This window comes from Otolemur garnettii, unplaced genomic scaffold (assembly GCF_000181295.1).
Source record: "Otolemur garnettii isolate 467f Iridium unplaced genomic scaffold, OtoGar3 scaffold00003, whole genome shotgun sequence".
Taxonomy (NCBI): Eukaryota; Metazoa; Chordata; class Mammalia; order Primates; family Galagidae; genus Otolemur; species Otolemur garnettii.
In genome coordinates, this window is record NW_003852398.1 from 32762949 (window position 1) to 32781922 (window position 18974).

Consider the following 18974-nt stretch of genomic DNA (forward strand, 5'->3'; position numbering starts at 1 on the left):
GCTTTGGGAACCTCTGCAGTCAAGAAAGAACTTTCAGTGTGACTGGGGCTGCCAGTTTCAGGAGACATACACTCACTGACAGAAAGACTTCCCTTTCAGCCATGGGGATGGCACACACAACCTTGGAGTCCCGGGCGAGTGCCTGAAACGACCCCGCACCAGCAGGGCTCTGTCTGTGAATGGCAGTCTGTCAGTACTTGATTGCTCATTTTCTCTTTCTCTTCGCTTCTCCGTCCAAAAAGCACTCAGCAAGAAGAGATGAACTGAAATGATGTTGAAAAGACAGTTTGTTCTGACATAAGAAAACACATATTGGCTGTAGAAATCCTAAAAACACTAAGCTCAAAGCTGGCTCCAGTTCTAGGATGTGAAGGCAGGCCGCACTGCACAGGGTCCGCCCTCTGTGCTCACTTGGAGGTGCAGGAGAGATTAGCTGCAGCCTTGAGCAAGTCACAATTTTACTGCCATAGGGCAAGGATTTGAAACCAGTTATCTCTGCACGGCATGGCATTCTGTAGCTCAGAAACTCAGCAAGTAACCCGAAGGACAGAAAAATCTTCATACTCCTAAAAGATTCAGGCTCTGGCTACCTGACCTCCGGGCCTTGTAAAGGAAACATGAGGCTGTTGGGAAAGCCCAGGGATCCTGGTCAACGGTTTTCCACTCTGATACCCACTAAAGTTCCCTGTTCAAGCAGAGACAGGGGGCTGGGGGCCTGGATAGTGGAGAATAAAGTCTATTTTTAGTCTTTAAGTGCCTTTGGACTTGTTGGCTCATATTCGGAACAGTTTCTCCAGTTCTGTAGCTAAGGGGAGGGAGGGAGGTTGGCTGGGCAAAGGGAGGCAGGGCAGCCACTCGTCACAGGCCCAGCACGGCCACAGGGAAGCTGCGAATGGGTCTAGCTAAAGGATGCCATCCGTAGCAGCTCTGTTTCCCTCTGGCTTCTCAACAGGGTTACCTCAGGAGGGAGGGGGCCAAGTGTCACAGGTATGCTTCAGTGAGGACCTCCTAGAGCAAGGGTCTTGGCCTTCTGTTCCTTTCCACGAGCTCCAGGTAGGCTTTTGACAGGGGCAGATGACAACTTAAAATGTTGAGTATGTTAAAAAAGCATCTTGGCGCTAACTGGAAATCCAATGGTATATGAACGCACAGGCCCAGAAGCCCCATCTCCTAACTTGCTGCTTCCAAGTCCAGAGGGAGTAGGCCCCCCTAGGAATACATGCCCTTTCTTTTTAAGTTTTGAACGATAGCTCTTTGGAGTTCTATCCTGGTCTTGCCCTTTCTTATTCTTATTCCCTGATTCAACAGTCACATTCTGCTTGCTCTTCAGTGAGTTCCTGAATAACAGCTGTGAAATCCTGGGGCTGACAGACTGAGGGGTTCGCAGCGATGAACCCCTGATAACTTTAAAGCCATCTTTAAAGCTGTAATGGCACAATGTACATTCCTCTGGGACTTTTTCTTATTTGGGGGTCTTAGGGAACCTGGAGGTAGAAGGGAAAGGAATAAACAAGCCGAGGAACAGGGGCAGCAGCAGCACATCAAGAACTAAAGATTATAAAAAGCTGGGGGTTTTGTTTCTGTTTTTTAAAGAACTTATAGATGTACACAAAGTTTGGGAACTAGCTTGGCCTCATTTATAAAGCCTTAGAAGATGTGGAGCAGAGGAGGAAGGGGCACAGTAATTGTTTCACCTCCTGTCCTGTATCTTGGGGGTGCCAAGAAATACACCTGAGAAGAAAAACTAAAAATGGAACCCTGGCCCCACCTACTGAAATCCTGAGCTGCATCTTACTAAGTAAGAATTCTTTGAAAAACTCAATGCCTCATGATGCTCTTTCCAGTTCCAAACCCAAAGCCCCAGGAATGATGAAAAGCACATGTAAGTAAAGATCGAACATGGGGACGTGTCACACCCACCAGAACCAGCGGAAAGTGAGCACCTGGGAATGTCTTCTCCTCCCGCCAGGCCAGAGAGGACCTGAAGACCTCCCCTCTCTGCAACCTCGCCTCCTCTCTCTCCCTTTGAAATCTGCCTATTCAACAATCAAAGCCTAAATCAAAGCAACTAGGCTTAAAGAATATCAAATATAAAACTTTACCATATAGTATTTCAAATCACTCTATTTACAAGTTTATCTTTTCAAAAAAATGTAAAAGGTACAGTAATTCAACACAATTCAAGTTTTTCTTTTCTTCTTTGAAGTTCCCCAGTGAGGAATTCCAGAAGCAGGAAGCACTCTGGAGCTGCCATGTGAGGGCTCCTGGGAGCTGACGGGACTCTGTAGTTTAACCAGAGTCACCCTTGCAAGGACATTCCATGTGGAAGACACTGATGACGCTACTCTTTAAAGGATGGGTGGATTTAAAGTCCAAGCAGAACTTCCCCATCCAAGGTAGCCTTCCACAGCACATAGACCCTTTTGATCAGAAAATTCCCTTTCTCATTAGGCACCCATCCCACCCTCGGTGCCCCAACCTTCTAGTATCTTCCTGAATCACAACAGCTTAGGATGTTAGTCTCATGCCTTGAAAGACTGAGAATTCCCTTTTTCTGAGTGGCAGTGAACACAGATATCCTTCTAAACTGGCCATAGGGGTAAGCCCAGGAATTAATCCTTGAAAACCACCATCATCCCCAGTGCTAGTCAGTAGTCCCGAGCAGTGCAAGGGGGCTGGGTCAGTGGTGGGTTAGAGGCAGGCAAGGCCAGGACAGGGGACCCTGTCAGACAGAGGGAAGGCAGCATGAATGGACATGCTATGAGTGGACACAGGACATGGGGACCCTGTCAGACAAAGGGAAGGCAGCATCTTACCCACTCGAAAGCAAACACCAATTTCCCAGAAGAACAGAAATATAAGCCTGTATGTAATTTAATCTCAGAGGTTACTAGAGTTTGCTCCAAATATATCCTGATGCTGTTGAAATTCATCAGCAAGGGAACGGTTCCCATCTGCTATCCTATCTACCCTAAGTAGACCACCCCAATTCCTTGATCTTCTCCTTCAGGTGGTTGAAAACCCACTTTAAAAAACTACCTAAAGTGTTGTGGGGAGAGAGAAAAAAATGTATCAGGCAAAAAGTATTCTTTTTTTTTTTTTTGGTTTGGTTTGGTTTTAGAGTAGGTTGAGTTGCCATGGTTACTAGGTGACAGCAACCCTTGGTGGCAGAGAAGTTCCTAGCTGGGGAGGAGGAAATGTTGTGTGTGGGGGGGGTGTTCCCTTGCATGAGAGGCGGACCGGACTGAATTGCACTGATGATGGGCCAAGGGCTGCTCCAGAGGTGGTGAGAGATTGGATCTTACATAAGCAGTGCTGTAACCCCCTTCATCCTGCGTGCAAAGAGAGAGGCCCAGCTGCCTGCAGCACTGTGGGTCTCAAGTATTTAGAGGTGGGGCAGGGAGAGTGTCTAATGTAAACAAAAGCAAAGGACCCAGTTGGGTCTCGGTGCCAATTTTTCCATCCAGCCCTGGCAGACTTAGCTATGCGGTATGCTCTCAAGGGCTTTGCTTCCTCTTCCGGAAGGCTGGGGGTTTGGATGACTGTCGAAGCAAAAGGAGTGCTCCCTAGTTAGGGTCCTCCCGCGAGGAGGGCTCTGCAAGCCTTCTCTCCGTTACCAAAAGCAAAAGGCTTCCCCTGCTGATTGACTTCTGCTTCTTGCAGTATCGCCAAGTGTCAGCTGAGATGATCACGGAGATAGGTGACACCAGAGCTCACAGAAACATTCGCGTTCACAGGTAGCAACAGACTCAGTCACGCTGCATTTCTCAGTGGCAAAGAGAAATGGCCTACAACACTGGAATCAGCAGTTGTCATGGATACCATGTAAAGCTCAGCAGTTCTGCTGGGGCCCATGGTTAGAGGAACTCCACGTAGTTCTCCGGGATGAGGCCGGTCTTTCCATTCAGAGTCCCCTCCAACCAGCCAGGCTCCTGAGACGGACGAACTGTACAGGAAGGAGAGCGAATGAGATGACGTTACAGATAGGGCAGGAGGTGGCTGTGCTGTGTGTGCGGGTGTGAAGGAAGTTTGAAGAATTAACACAATCACTTGTTAAGTAACATAATTCTAGACTTTTTGAAAACAGAAGATCTTAACCTTTTGTGGGGTATGAGTCTTCTGATGAAAGCTGTTCTGAACGTTCTCCCCCAATGGAAGGGAAACAGATGTAGACATTCAACATTTTACACACAATTTTAGGGGTTTTATGAACTTCCAAAATTTTTGGTTAAAACTATAAAGAAGTGAGAGTCATCAATTGTCCAGCTGTCCATCCATCCAGCCACCTACTCACTCAGTTTCAATGAGGTCCCAAGTGCAGTGCCCATGGAAGACGGCTAAGACCTAGTTTTAAAGATGTCTAGCTTCTAAGCATATATTTTACTTCCCTTCAAATCCTTATGCGCTGGAAATATGCAATTTCCTTGCAAATTCCCCCCATGTGTGTACTTCTTGTCATTTTACATCCTTTGAATAGCCCCTCTCTCTGTTTCACCACCCCTCACCCTTAGTTTTTCCCTGTTCTCCAGAATTTCCTTTTCTCCTACATGCAAATCTGAAAACTGTCTTCTTCCTCTATTGCAACTTTCAAAATTTCTGCCACTCTGATTTTTCAGTATCCAAAGAGTTTATATATCTACTTTTGTGAAATCACAGTCCATCCCCCTGGAAACCACTGTGCTATTATAAAGCTTATATAAAATCCAGCTGAGTCTGCAAAGTAGTCAATAGCAGGAAGGAAGAGAGAAGGAATCATGGGACTCAGAGGTGGGTGTGGTTCATGCATATGAACCACAGAGCCACAGATCACTCTGGGGAGAGGCAGGGCGTTTATTCTTAATGTATTAGGAAAACTCCAATTCTCCAAGATTGTTTGAAGAGAATGAATTTTCCCCTATTCCCTTCCTGGGCTAATTAAGTGACTTCCTGAGCTTGTTTTAGAAAAGCATTTCCGTCCCAATATTACTATATAGTTCTAGTTTCAGTTTGTAGGGAAAGATGTTAGAACAGAAACCAAAGGAAGCAAATGAGAGGCAGCAAAAGAAGAGAGACTGAGTTACAGAACACCAGTGTCAACGTGCCTAGATCTTGAAAGCTTCCTCGGGAAAAGGCCAAGGCAGCCATCAGTTAGTGAGCCTCCATAGGACTTGGAGAATTTCACAGGCTTCAGGAATAAACCCAAAGGAGCAAGGATGCTTTGGATTCATGACAACTCACACAAGGAAGAGTCTGGGAAGAATACATATATCTTTAAAAGCAACCTGAACTCTCCAGTGACTGAAGCTTTCCTGTACTACTGCTAATACCCAAATACCTCTACCCTCTGCCCATTTGCTACATAGCTGAAGCTGCCAAGGTCGCATCAGTTTCTGTGTATAAAGTGGTGATGATAAAATTCTCTCCTTTCCATGGATTCTTATGAGTATTAATGAGCCAATGAGGATAAAGCACTCCCAATACTCCACAGGCACAAAGCGAAGGCTCAGTCACTTCACAGGCTTTTGGGCTACTCAGCAAAACTCCGTCCTAGTAAGCCTGGGTGAGGGCTAGTCTCAGCACTCACCTAAGGGTTAGGAAGCTTTAAATGTTTAGAGTCAAAATCGGTCAAACCCGTTCCCCCAAATAAAAGACCTAGAGGGACTAAACCAACCAATCAAAATCACACCCCCCCTCCCAAACCTTCCGGCTTTACAGCAAAGCCCCCAGTGGAGCTGTCACTCTACCTGAGGCACCCAGTCCATCTCCTCCAGACATTTCTCCCTTCCTGGCTGCTTGTTCATACACAGCACAGTTACTGAGCTGGTAACAGAGATGGAATTTGTAGACTGAGAATCAGAGGGGTCAAGGGTGGTCCTCTGAACTGGAGGCCAAGAGGTATGTCACAGGGAGACAGGGAATAAAGCAGCCTTTGGGTCAGGCTGATGACTCCCTGGAGTCTTCAAGTCAGGTTCGTTAAAGAACAGTAACAGGCCATGTGCGTGAGAATTGGCTGGATGCTTATTAAAACTGGATTCCTGGGCCCCATGGCAAATCAATTAAAGCGAATCTCTGGGAGTGGGGCCCAGGAACCTGCATTTTAACTAGTTTACAGCAAGTTTGGAACCTTGACTTTTGCCAAGGCCTCTTTAATAAAAAGGTGGTAGAAGAATTAAAATGTAAATTCCCATTAACTCACAGAGGAGGGAGACGGTACCAGATGGGTCCCTTTTTTCTGTTGCCTTGTTTCTTATCCTCACGCTTCAAGGCTTGGCTAAAGCCCCACCTCCTTCTCAAATACTGCCACAGAATCCCTTCTACCTGCTCCCTCCCTCCGCCAGACTCCTAGAATGCTCACAGTACATCCCACACGTTAACGGGCCCTGTTAATATGCCATTCAATCATGTTAAGCTTTGTTTGTCTATCTAGTTTTTTAGTGCATTTGGTTTGCATTATACCCTTCCTTGGCTAGACAACATTTAGTAACTCCCTTCTGCCTCAAGAATTATAATGTGAACACTTAAAAAAAAAAGCTATAGAGCTGTTACACACTCAGTTTTAGGCATATTGATGCATCTGATCCTCATGATCCCAGCTTATACTGGTATTATCCCAATTTTATAGGTGAGAAAATTAAAGCTCAGAAAGGTAAATTAATTTGTGCATGGTCATCATAGTAGAACCAGGATTTGAACCCAGTTGGTTGGCTCCAGAGACCAGGCCCTTTCCCGTCATGCCTCTGCTTAGCCAGCGAGTGTGACCCTTGAGGATAAGAACAGTGCCCACGCTAAGTGGTAGCCATCAGCTGGTATGGGCTCCACCTGCATTTCCTTCTTCTAGCTTCAGAGTGAATATGGAATTGGTTCTGCTATCATCCTCATTTTACTAATGAAAAATGGGCTCAGAGGCTTGGCACCTGTGGCTCAAACAGCTAAGGCGCCAGCCACATATACCTGAGCTGGCAGGTTTGCATCCAGCCCAGGCCCACCAAACGACAATGAAGGCTGCAACAACAACAACAACAACAACAACATAGACGGCCATTGTGGGGGGCGCCTGTAGTCCTAGCTACTTGGGAGGCAGAGGCAGGAGAATAGCTTGAGCCCAGGAGTTGGAGGTTGCTGTGAGCTGTGATGCCATGGTACTCTACCCAGGGCAACAGCTTGAGGCTCTGTCTCAAAAAGAAAGAAAGAAAGAAAAATGGGCTCAGAGAGGTCAAGCATCTCACCCCAAAGTCCACACCTGGTAGATGACAGAGGTGAATTGGAGCCCAGGACCACCACTGCCATTGCTGGGCCTGATGTTCTGAGCATGGAAAATGCTAAGTGCTCTTGGGGCTAAGCTGCAGCGGGGTCCCAGGTGCTACGTAAACACAGAAGGTGTGGCAGCAGGCTGCCGGGCGCTCTCCTGCCTGGCAAGCACGTAATAAATTTAAGTTGCTGTGGACATGGGCCTGCTTCCTGCCAACCCCTTTCTCTCAGCTCTATCCTCATACACCCCACACAGCCCTGCACGTACAATCTGGCTCTCTCCTCTCTTTCACTCAGTGTGGACAAGGAGCAAGGATTGGTGTGATTAAGATCTCTAATGGCTTTCTGGCCCGAGAAGAATCCCTACCAGGAAGAGGTGCTGACCCTGGTGTAGTTAACATGCATTCATTCATTTAATAAATGCTTCCTGGGTGCCTGCCATGCCCCAGACCCTGTGCTAGGTCCCTGCACATAGCAGACGAGATTCTGCTTTTGAGGAGGGACATTCTCTCAATATGCAAGTATGTAATTTTATGGAGTGAAAAGAGGAGAATGACAGACTGGGACAAGAATGTGAGCAGGTGGGAAGGAGCTCGAAATGCTAATACCTAAAGGATCCAAAGGGGCCAGCCAGGCAGTGAGTGGGAAACACAAGGCTAAGGGCCTAAGACGGGGAAAAGGCTGAAGAGATTTTAGAATAGTGATCAGCAGGTGCTTCCTAAAGGACCTGTTAGCAAACGTGTCTGTCTACTCAACTCTGCAGCGCCACAGATAACATGCAGACCAAAAGGCATGGGTGGCTGTGTTCCAGGAAAGCTTTATTTACAAAAACAGGTGGTGGGCTGGAATTGACCGGCAGGTCATAGTTTGCTGACTCTACTTGAGAACATAAAGACCTGTGCAGGCTGCAGTGTGTCATGTGTGGGTGAGAGGAGGCCAGGGGGGCCAGAACTGGGCCACTGAAGGCCTTGTGAGTAATTCTCAGAGCAACAGAAGGCCACTGAAGGATTTTAAGCAGGGGAATAACATGATCAGATGTTTATTTTTCTAAGATCACTCTTGTTGCTATGTGAAGAATAGGTCATAGGGGCAAGAAGTGGAAGTGGCGAGACAAGGTGGGTGGCTGAGAGAGACGGGCAGGTGAGAGACACAGGTGGCCTGGACTTGACTATGGCAATGGGGATGGCTGGGAAGGCCGATGGCCACCCCCAGAGGAGTCCTCCTGCAATCCCATTTCCTGGGAAGCTTGAGGGGTCCCTGGTGAGGACGTTTTTCCATCAGCAAAGGAAACTCAGGACAGCCCTGCCTGGCACGGGTGCTACATCATGTGGCATGGGAATCAGTGGATCCAGCGCATCTCAGGTCCTGATAAAAGTATCCCCAGAAGCCAATTTGAGTGACTGCCATATGAATTTTCCAGGTAGCACTAATCATGTTGCTTCCACGACTAATGTTCCTGAGAACACAAGTTATTTCTCTTTCCAGTTACTGTCTGAGGTGCTCCTGGTGAAGTGGACAGTTTCCTAGTAGACTGGCGAGGGCTGCCACTGGAGTTATTTCCAAGTATTGCACATCCCTTCCCCACTGCACAAAGTCCATGAGCTGACTGAGCAGCAGCCACTCCACAGGCACAACACCAGCCCCTGGAATCCAAAGGCTCAGAGATTAATCATTACGAAACAACAGCCTTTCCCCTCCAGGGGCCCCTCCCTCTTCCTCCTCCTCATTCGTTTTTCTTAATCCTGAAGAAAACACACACACCTGTGTGTTGGTCTCATGCATTAGTCTGCTAGCTACAGATCATCCAAGTTAAACAGCCCTTACCTAGTATCTCTAGCAGTAAACTAATGAGAGATAAAACAAGGAAAAATACCCCCTACCCAACATGGTAATAGTTTTTCTCCTATATTGCCTGATTTTCCCAATAGAAATGAAGGGAGGTGGGCAATAGGGTATAGGTAAGCCTGTTCTTCTAGAAATAGGAACTCATAAGATACTCTCAGCCCAACCAATCTAGACAGTGGATTAACATTTCATCAGATCTATCTTTGACTGCAGGGCAATCAACACTGGGAAGTGTTTTCTTCAAGATTTAACTTGGCCTTTTGCTCTTCAGGGAATTTGAAAGGTCACTGGCATTTCTGGTTAAAAACAAACCAGTATCAATGAGCCTTCCCATGACTGCAGAGACCCCAGGAAGGCCCCGTGAGGCCTCTGACGCCCTGGACGTCCCTCCTGCTCTCAGTTATCATCATGTTAGGCTTCGTGATGATTACTGAGCTGTGAGGGGGCAGTGACGGAGCCCATCAGAGCACCTGCCAGCAAGGAGAGGAATTGGTGGCTAAACATCACCTGGGTATCTCCGCACATCTTTTCTTTTTGAGGGGGAGGTTAACTTTTTAAACTATTGATACTTCAAGAAGAAGACTTAAAAATAAAAGAAGGCAAGAATGTAAAGTGGTATGACTGCTTTGTAAAAGCATCTGACATTTCCTCAAACAGTTAAACAGAGTTACCCTAGAACCCAACCCAATAAGCCCACGAGAGCTGAAGCCCACCAAGAGAGCTGAAAACATGAGTCCTCACCCAAACTTACACATGAATGTTCACAGCAGCATTATTCAAACAGTCAAAAAGTGGAACCAATAGACATGTCCATCAAACTGATGCATGAGTTCAAATAAAATGCGGTTATAGCCAGACAAGGGAGTATTATTTGGTCACAGAAAGGAATGAAGTGCTGCTACATCAGTGGTTCTCAACCTTCCTAATGCCGCAACCCTTTAATACAGTTCCTCATGTTGTGGTGACCCCCAACCATAAAATTATTTTCATTGCTACTGTTAGAACGCTAATGTAAATATCTGATATGCAGGATGTATTTAGGCGACTCCTGTGAAAGGGTTATTCGATCCCCAAAGGGGTTGCGACCCACCGGTTGAGAACCACTGTGCTACACGCTACATCATGGACGAACCCTGAAAACATTATGCAAAGAGAAAGAAGCCAGTTACTAAGGTAACTCCATCTATATGAAGTGTCCAGAGCAGGCAAGTCTACAAAGACGAGGTGGAGCAGTGGACAGCCATGGGCCAGATGGAGGAGGCTTAGGGATAAATGAGGCCTGACTGCTGAAGTTGCAGGGTTTCTTTGCGGGGTGATGAAAATATTCTGGAATTAAATGGCAGTGATAGTTACACAACTCTAAATACACTAAAAACAAACAGGTAAATTGGCATTCTTTTCTTTTTTTTTTTGCAGTTTTTGGCCAGGGCTGGGTTTAAACCCGCCACCTCCGGCATATGGGGCCAGCGCCCTACCCCTTTGAGCCACAGGCACCGCCCTAAATTGGCATTCTTGATAAAACTGTTAAAGAGAGAACGAATGAATATACCATACTCTTGGCCAGGAAGAAAGAAAAGAAGATTGCACTCACCAAAAGGAGCCCCAGATAAGACGCACAAGCATACACGTGCCTTTTGATAGTTTAAACCAATTCTGTCCCTGGCATCAGGGGTCCTTAGGGTTGTCCGAGCAAATAGGTAATAGGAACATGGTGGTCCCTTGCCCATGTCAATAGTGAATTGGGATTTAGAGGTCAGACCTTTGAGCCCTGCATTTACCTGTAAATGTAGGAATCTCTCAAAGCATGCTCATCTATAGGCAGAAACCCCTCCCCTGCTGACAGAGCAGGGCACAGAAGACTGTGCAATGCAGCCCATTCTGGTTTGTCTGCCGTGAAAGCTGTGTCATGTTACGGCAGGGCTGGGACTCCCCCACCTAGGCCTATGCAGGAGACACTCCCCAGTGATGTGGCTCTGGGCAGCCTCCAGCAGACCTACTGCACCTGCAGTGTGCTGGGGCCTGAAAGCACCAGCTGCTGACAGGAGAGGAGACTCGGCTGGCTCTTTGTGAACTTCGATCTGGAAAGGGCCCAGATGCAAGCTAACAGAGCACAGGGTGAAGGACAGTGTTTTTGACTTTGAGGACCACCTGTGAATACCTCTATGCTGGACACAGTTCTGGGCACATGGAGCAGCAAGGGCTGCTCATAGTTGGAGTTGGGGCTGGTCCCAGGAGCCCGGTTCTGCTTCGGCTTAGAATATGAAGCCTTTATAGACACAGCCAGATCAGGAAGTCAGGTGCAGAACCTACTCTCCAGCCGAACGCTCAGGCCTGAGCTATATTAGCTAAAAAGGAGAGACTGTCACAGCAGAGTACTAGGGTTTTTCCTAAGACAGATGCAGTGATGATGCCGCCGCCAACAGTCTTTACAATAATAACGTATTGATGCTTCATATGAGCTGAGTACTATTTTAAACAAGTCATGGGTATCACCTCCCAAAGTCACTGCCTGGTACTGGGCTGAGTCCTTTGCAGGCACATTCTTATTTGATGTTCATAACAATACAACGAGGAGCTGACTCCACCTGCCTACTTACTCTTCATAATGCCTCCCAGGGTCCTGCTGCTGCTGTCTTATTTTGGGCCTAGACATAGAAACACACACACACACTCTTTTTTGGTCTTTCCCACCCTATTGAGATTTTTCTTCAGTAGGAACTTTGAAAATGCCCGTTATTTATTTATTTGGTCCACCCCTACCCCCAACTGCCCCACCACACATGTTTGCAAGGGGTTGAGAAACTCACCATTATCGAAGACTGTGCCTGCCGTGAACGAAAGTTCTGAGTCATGTTCAGCTTTGCAGGCATACAAGGCTTTCGCCTTCCGGAACGGTGTGCTGTGTGAAAACAGGAGTTTATTTAACATTTTTAAAAAACCCTCAGAAAGCCCCAGATATTTAATTTCTCTTCTTCCCTTTCCCTGTAAGCCACCTAGACCTCTCTCGTGGGAAGAGCCTGACAAGGCAGCCAGATGGCAAAACATGAGGTGGAAAAGTTGTAAAGGTCACAGGAGAAAAATGAGAAATATTCAGAGTAAAGCCGTGAGCGCCAAGAAACCGCACGTCTTCTGGGGGCACGGTGTTACCTGGGAGTTACAGCAGCTGAGCGGTGGGAGGGCTGGCGGGGCCTCATTTTTGGAGCAGGAATACCATGGGGGAAGGGCAGGAAGCAGAGGCAGGAAAGAACTTCCAAGCTGCGCTGGAAAATACTCCCAACAGACTCTGTTGAAAGTTGGCAATGCTCAGTGAATCAAAAAGGAGAAATTCTAGCAAAGCCAAGTTTCAGCTCCAGGCTGCGGGCTGACATTAGCCGTCCCAGATGTTCCTTATTTCTCACTAGGCTGGGTCTTGCTGGTGGGGCAGGATTCCAGAGCTAGAACTCTCCGACCCCCAGGGTAGGGCAGGGAATAGAAAAGTTGTGTGTGGGAGCAGTTACGCATGTGTGTGCGTGAGCACACGTGCGTACCTGTATGTGGAGTGTGGGAGGAGGAAGGGGGAGAGGGACACAACTCATTTTAATTTTCCAATTTCATGTCCAGTGAGTGTGGACAACCTTGCCTCAGGATCACCTAGGGGGCATTTAAAAAATGCAGATATCTGGGTTTGACCCCGGTGTGCAGATATTAACATAGGCATTGGTATTTTTAAAGAAGCTCTCCAAGTGATTCCTACGTGTAACCGGGGCTGAGAACCAAATGCTCTAGAGCAGAGGTTGGCAGTGCTTTCCTGTAAAGGGCCAGACGGTAAATATTCTGGGCTTTGTGGGCCATATGGTCTCTGTTACGCAGAGTGATCAGAGTAAACAATTATCCAGAATTTGTTGCTGGGCTACAGTTTACTGTCACTCTCTCTAGTTTTCTAGTAGCCAAGAGATGATGGTCAGGTGGGAAAAATTGGGGAAGTAGGAGAAAATGAAGTGGGACCGCTGGGAATGAAGGAAAATGAGGAGCCTTTAGTATGCATCAGCTCCAGCTGCAAGACCGTGCTTCCTGTTTAATTATGATTACAGAATAAACTTCAGGACAAGGGGCACATTCTGTGATCTAACTCAACCAAGTCTACGTGTTGACTAGCAAGAGCCAAAATCCAATGTGCACTTAGGACATAAAAGTCTTCATTTATTTACTTATTTATTTATTGGAGGAGGTGGGACGCAGAAAGTAGGCGTGACCTGGCTGTGGAAAGTGCTAAAACAGCCAAAAATGCCATACTGACAGGCCCATGGAACTGGTCACAACACGGAAGGAGAATTCAGCCGCATGGGCCAGGGTTTTAGAGACCCAGTTTCGAGGCATCATTATTGCCTCTTGAGGACAGGCAGAGCAGGTGGGTAAAGTGCAGAGGCCGGGCATGGGGCATGAAAGGTCAGAGAAACAGCACCTGAGGCAAGGTTCCTCTGGCTGCATTTTCCTAGAGGTTACTTATTAACCTCATTAAAGGAAAGTAATGGGACAAAACAGGGGCAACCAGGGAAACCAGCTGGGGTATTTGGCAGGTAGAAGGCAGAGGGAATGGTCTCAGGTGCCCAAGATTCTCACTCAAACGGAGTCACTTTCCACTAATATTTGGTTTTTGAAAATGAATAATGAAATGATAATAAAATAGTACATTAAAAGTACAACAAAGGTCAACACCTCAGGTTAACAGGTGACCAACAGTCTATGGGAGGGTCTTTCTCCCTGAGCCCCGCTCCCAGGCCCTCAGGATGGGCACAGACTGGGAGGGAGGAGAGGAGGAATGCTTGTCAAAGGGGCCACACCTGTTCATCTCTCTTCCTCCCAAATATTGGCTTAGACATACACATACTAACACATTATTTATTGTTTAATTACAATTAAAATTTAACTGGGTATGCTGTATCTTTCTTATTTGCTAAACCTGGCAACCCTCCCCAGGGTTAAGTCTTATCTTTTAAAAAGTTTGCCAGCCCAACAAGTTCAGTGTCACACAACTCCCTCTCAAAAGCCTTGAGCAGTTTGTTTTAGGTAGAGTTCTTAAAAACCAGATCCTGTTGGCACAGAGGTTGTATTTGCAGGCTTTGGCTTTGATTAAAAAAATTAAAAATCCCCACCAAACATCTTTGGTTCTTTGGCTCTCTTTCCCCCCTGTGCATTTAAACACCAGACACAGCCTGTCCCAGCACCTTCAGGACCTCAGCCGGGCCTTTAAGGGCACGAAGGAGTATGGATCCTCATGCTAGTTCACTTTCAGTTTTCACCTCTGAGCATGGCACCAGGCCTAGAAAGCACTCAGAGGAGTTTCCCTCACATGCCCTTGCAAGCCTTGCAAAATGACAACCCACTCTCCAGTATAGGGCATGACAGAGAGGTGGGGCAGCTGGACTGGCAGGTGGCAGCGGCTTCATTTAGGAGCAATTTCCAGTGGCACCTGTGCAAATGCAAATTATGGTTTTGGGAGTGGGGGCTTTTCTGGGAGGAGGTGGATGAGTAAAAGGAAAGGGAAGCATGGAGGAGATGTTCCTCCAGCACCCTTTCTCTGTAGCACGGCAAAAGGCATCTTCACTCCGGAGCCTGAACAAACAAGCTCTAAAAAAATGTTTGAAGAGAGGACAGGAAGCCATTTCTAGAGGAGACATCATGGAGAAGTTCATGGGATCATAAATTAGGTCTAATTAAGTATTTATTTTTAAAAGCTCTGCCCAGGGAAGAAAATCTGAGGCTTCATATTCTGGATCTGGGGGAAGGCCCCACTGGACATGAATAATGGGTGCATGCCCCCACCTCTTGGCAATTTGTTGCAATAACAGGGGATTTGAGCTCTCTCTATTTCTCTGATGGGCTAGCTACCCACAATGTCCCTATCTGCATTTACCTTGGCACACACTCAGCTCAGTGACAGCCAATCCCAAACCCTACTCTGCCTATTTCAAAATGGCAGCTTTCTAAAGGGTGTCCAAATGGTGCAATCCTAACCATGGCCAGAGAGGGCAGTACTGAGTAAACACCACCCTAAACACACCAGGTGAGCAGAGTCTCTTGTCACTTACTGTCCTCTGCCAATCTAGAAGTACTCTGGGAGGTGGAAAAGAGTATGTGAAGCAAAAATAGGTTGGAAATATTTTGGGAGATGAAAGGTGTGGAGAGGTAGAAATACTTGATAAGCACCACAGCCCTACAGCTCAGAAACACACAAAATGTAATATTTTCACTGCAGACAGAGTGCATGTCAGTTTTTTAGCTGAATGACCCATGGTCCTCAGTCCCTTAACCCATTTTGTCCAAGGGGCTGACATTTTGAATAATTTACTCTCTTCCAGTGAAAATGAAGGAGCCACAGTCTCCTTATGCTCCAGTCTCTCTAACAAGTAAGTGAGCATTTTGGAAGGTGACGGTGTCTGGTTACTGTGTTTACTCTGGTTTGGGTCTTTATAGGGCAACCAGTGATATTACCAGAATCATCCACACCATCTCTGTGTCTTGCAAAGTTAACGTCTCCCAAAGTACCCAGAAGATGCCTAAGAAATAATTAGGAAATAACTTGAATGTTATCTCAGGAAAATCTTTTTTTTTTTTTTTTTTCTTAAACTAAGGGGGAAAAAAAGACTATACTGAAAAGCTCTCTTTTTCAGAATAGATGCCCATCATTCAGGGCAAGGCTAGGTAGAAAGCTGTATCAAACCTACAAGAGCAGGCCAGGCTCTGGGGCTGTGAGCTCCATGGAAATGTAAAAGTTGGGGGCTACCCTCTCGTTTGGAGGAAGGAGTGCTCGGGGGAGAGCCCCTGAATTCTGGATTGGCTCTCATTTAATCATGTGACTGTGTCTAAGTCACCTCACTGTGCCTTAGTTTTCCTTTTCTATAATAGGGTTCCGGCCTTTTCTCTTCTCATTCTCACATGAGGGTAGAATGAAATGATGGATGTGAAAGCACCTGGTGGGGAATAAAGTAATATATGTAACTGTGTATATTAATAGCATGGGGTTTTCTTTTTTGAAAAGTGAGACTCAGCTTTATAAATTATTTAAGCCTCTCTGCTGGATCCACCCCTTACGAGAAAAAGATGGATGAGAAAATACTGCTAAAGCCCAAAACGCTTATGATGCTTAAAACTGGGCTCTAGGTTTTAGTCGTTTGAAAGCAGAGACTCAGTTCGAGAGATACCCATGCTCAGGACCTCATAGCAGGGGCATTCAGCAGGGTCTTTATTAAATTCTTCTCTTGAACTTAAAGAGCTTATTTTCTTCAAAGAGCACAAGGGGAAAGGACGGTGGCACTTAAGTCTGGATGTCATGAAAGCAGGGAAAACTGCAGCATGGCCCTTGGGCAGAGGAACCATGCTGAGCTGCTGGCCCTCAGAAAGAGGGGGTGCCCATTCCCATGAGAGCTCAGATGATTCCTGGGGTATGGGGAGGACAAGGAGGCACAAGCCAGAAGCATTTAAGATAAATCACTTCATATCTCAAGCTTTTACTCTGTGTCATGTTTCTCACCCAGAGGATCTGGTCTCAGAGACTAGGAGTCCCACTGCTCATGGCCAGTGGCCAACCCCATCAATAGGCATTGCCTGATGTTACCTGATAAAAATGAGAGAAGAAAAGGCCAGCACATGTCAGAATACCCTTCCAGCTTATATCATCTCACACTAAAGCACAGAGAGCCCACAAAATTGAGAGCCATTGAAATGTGCCCTTTCTCCAAACGGCAGGCACCAGAGATTAATTCAGAAACCAGAGTTGGGGTTAAAAAAGAGTGTGGGAGATGCCATGCTGGTTCATGCAAATGGGCCCTTCCAGCTTTTGATCGCTTGGGATGGAACCAAAGGAAAACAGAGGCAGCCCCCGGTTGACCCTGAGCAGCTTTGGATAAACAGGAACAGATCGGTCATCATCCGAGATTTTACCTGGAGTCTTCACGAACTGCTTCTTCTGGCCTGTCAAAAAGCAAGTGCAGGTTTGGATGGCAGGGAACAAAGTTGACGAGGAGGCTGAACACTGCATGAAGAGAGGACCAAGCCAATGAGAGGACAACGGCAGCAACAGAAAACCCAACAAACCCTGCAACAGACCTGACGGGGGATGAGTCGCTGGGCGTGGATGAGGTGGGCACAGGGCTGGATGGCGCCGAGAACATGGGCCAAGATGGCGAGAGGGGTGAAGTTGGGCTTGGATTCGGGGGGCTGCAAGACATAACAACCAGAAAACTCGTCATCACACAGGCAAGCCACAGCGGGAGCACAGGAGGTCATGGGAGGCCAGATGACAGGGGACTGGAGCAGAGAAGAGGGCACTGACACCCAGCAATATGTTGTCAGTGCCGCGTCACATTCCTCTGGACCAAACCTCCTCGTCCAGGTAATGCCCAGCCTGTAATTCCCTGGAGCATAGACAGGCTATGCCGTGCAGCTGCTTTCCAGGTAATAGGAGATGCTTCGGTCCTGTCCATTGGTTATTTGTCACCGTTTGGCCATTGGTGACAAATCCTCTGAATCCTCGTACATGAGTTCCTACACCAACATCCTATCGCTGGCCTTGTTCTGAGGCAGAACAAAGCTTATGATGAGCCTTTGGTGTCCACTGTGGGAGTGTTTTTAAAGTTATGTCTCACCAGAAAAATAACCTTTTTTTTTTTTTCCGGGCCATAAGGGTCATTCGGCCAGAAAACAATTTCCTGTTTGCGTTTTTAACAAAATGGGATGCACACCAGTGGAAATCTGAAATACTGCATTAGAAAAACGATAGCACAGGAAGGTGAGGATGGACTCACACCACTCAAGAGGCAGTATGCTGTATATGAAGACAGCACACTGTACCCCATGATTGCATTAATGTACACAGTTATGCTATAAGAAAAAAAAAAAAAGAGGCAGCGTGCGATTTCCAGCAGCGTGCCGTTCCCCTGAGGTTTGCTGTCTAGGCCTGTCCTTTGTCCTTTCATGGATTTTGGGCATTTTAGTGCTTAAAGAAAAAGCCCCGAGGGAAGGCAATGGAGGAAAAAAAATAAACTGGAACCTTCAATTTGTCCATTTTGTTCTTTGATGGGGTGGCTAATCAAAGGTTTAGAAAGGAAAAGTAGAAATTATTCACTAAAATATGGTCTGTGGGTTTTAACTGGCCATGCTAGCCCTTTGACTTACTTTTAATAATTACACAAACACCTTAGCAACTCTGTGAAATTACATTAAGTCTCAGAAAGCAAACACAATGGCCGAGAGGAAATCATCCAGCCACAATACCACCTGCATCCCCCATCCTCAGCTGACGGCTGGACTGTTTGAACCAAGCACTTTACGGAGGTGAAGATGACAGAAACTCAGTTCAAGGGCAGCAGACTTTCTAAGCACACCAGGATTTAGCAAGAGCACATACAGGTTTTACTAAATGGGATTTCTCCAGGGTTATATCAATTCAGACATGAGCCTCAATAATGGCCCTAATTACATATTGTTGGAACATAAAAACCCATGGAAATACACAGTAAAAACTCATTGAGTTCATCACAGAGCTTCCGATGGATATGATCAAACATTTATTAAATGCCATTATGTGTATTATATTCTAGAATATAAATTCTATTAGAGCAAGGATTTTTGTCTTTTTTGTTACCTGCTATATTGCTAATGTCTAAAATAGTGCCTGTAGGTATTTAACAAATAATTAAGCAAATTAATGAATTTCATTTAACCTACCCAACAAGTCCACAAATAGGCACTATTATATTTCCATTTCAAAGATGTAGAAATTTGGGCTAAGTTGCAGCTTTCCTAGGGATACCCAGTCTGTAACTGACGGGACTGAGTGTCAAATCCCATCCCCTGACCCCAGGCCGGGGCTCTTGCTACAGTGGGCTACCCAGGGGTAGCAGGACTGCTCTGTCCCTCGAGGC

At 46.5% G+C, this 18974-nt stretch overlaps 1 protein-coding gene across 4 annotated transcripts in view; it reads right to left on the reverse strand.

Annotated features, from left to right (window-relative positions):
• Nucleotides 1-324: 324 nt before the first annotated feature.
• Nucleotides 325-18974, reverse strand: part of ARHGAP26 (Rho GTPase activating protein 26) — a 431922-nt gene continuing 413272 nt past the window's right edge. For 3 of the 4 annotated variants that reach the window (XM_023515652.1, XM_023515656.1, XM_023515658.1), the window contains 3 exons: nt 17158-17268; nt 11880-11971; nt 325-3946 (listed from right to left, as the gene is read on the reverse strand). In XM_023515652.1, coding sequence (XP_023371420.1) covers nt 3858-3946; nt 11880-11971; nt 17158-17268 — 292 coding nt within the window. In that variant the 3' untranslated portion in view covers nt 325-3857. The remainder of the gene's footprint in view (nt 3947-11879; nt 11972-17157; nt 17269-18974) is intronic. The other variant, XM_003782086.1, reaches the window with a different exon arrangement.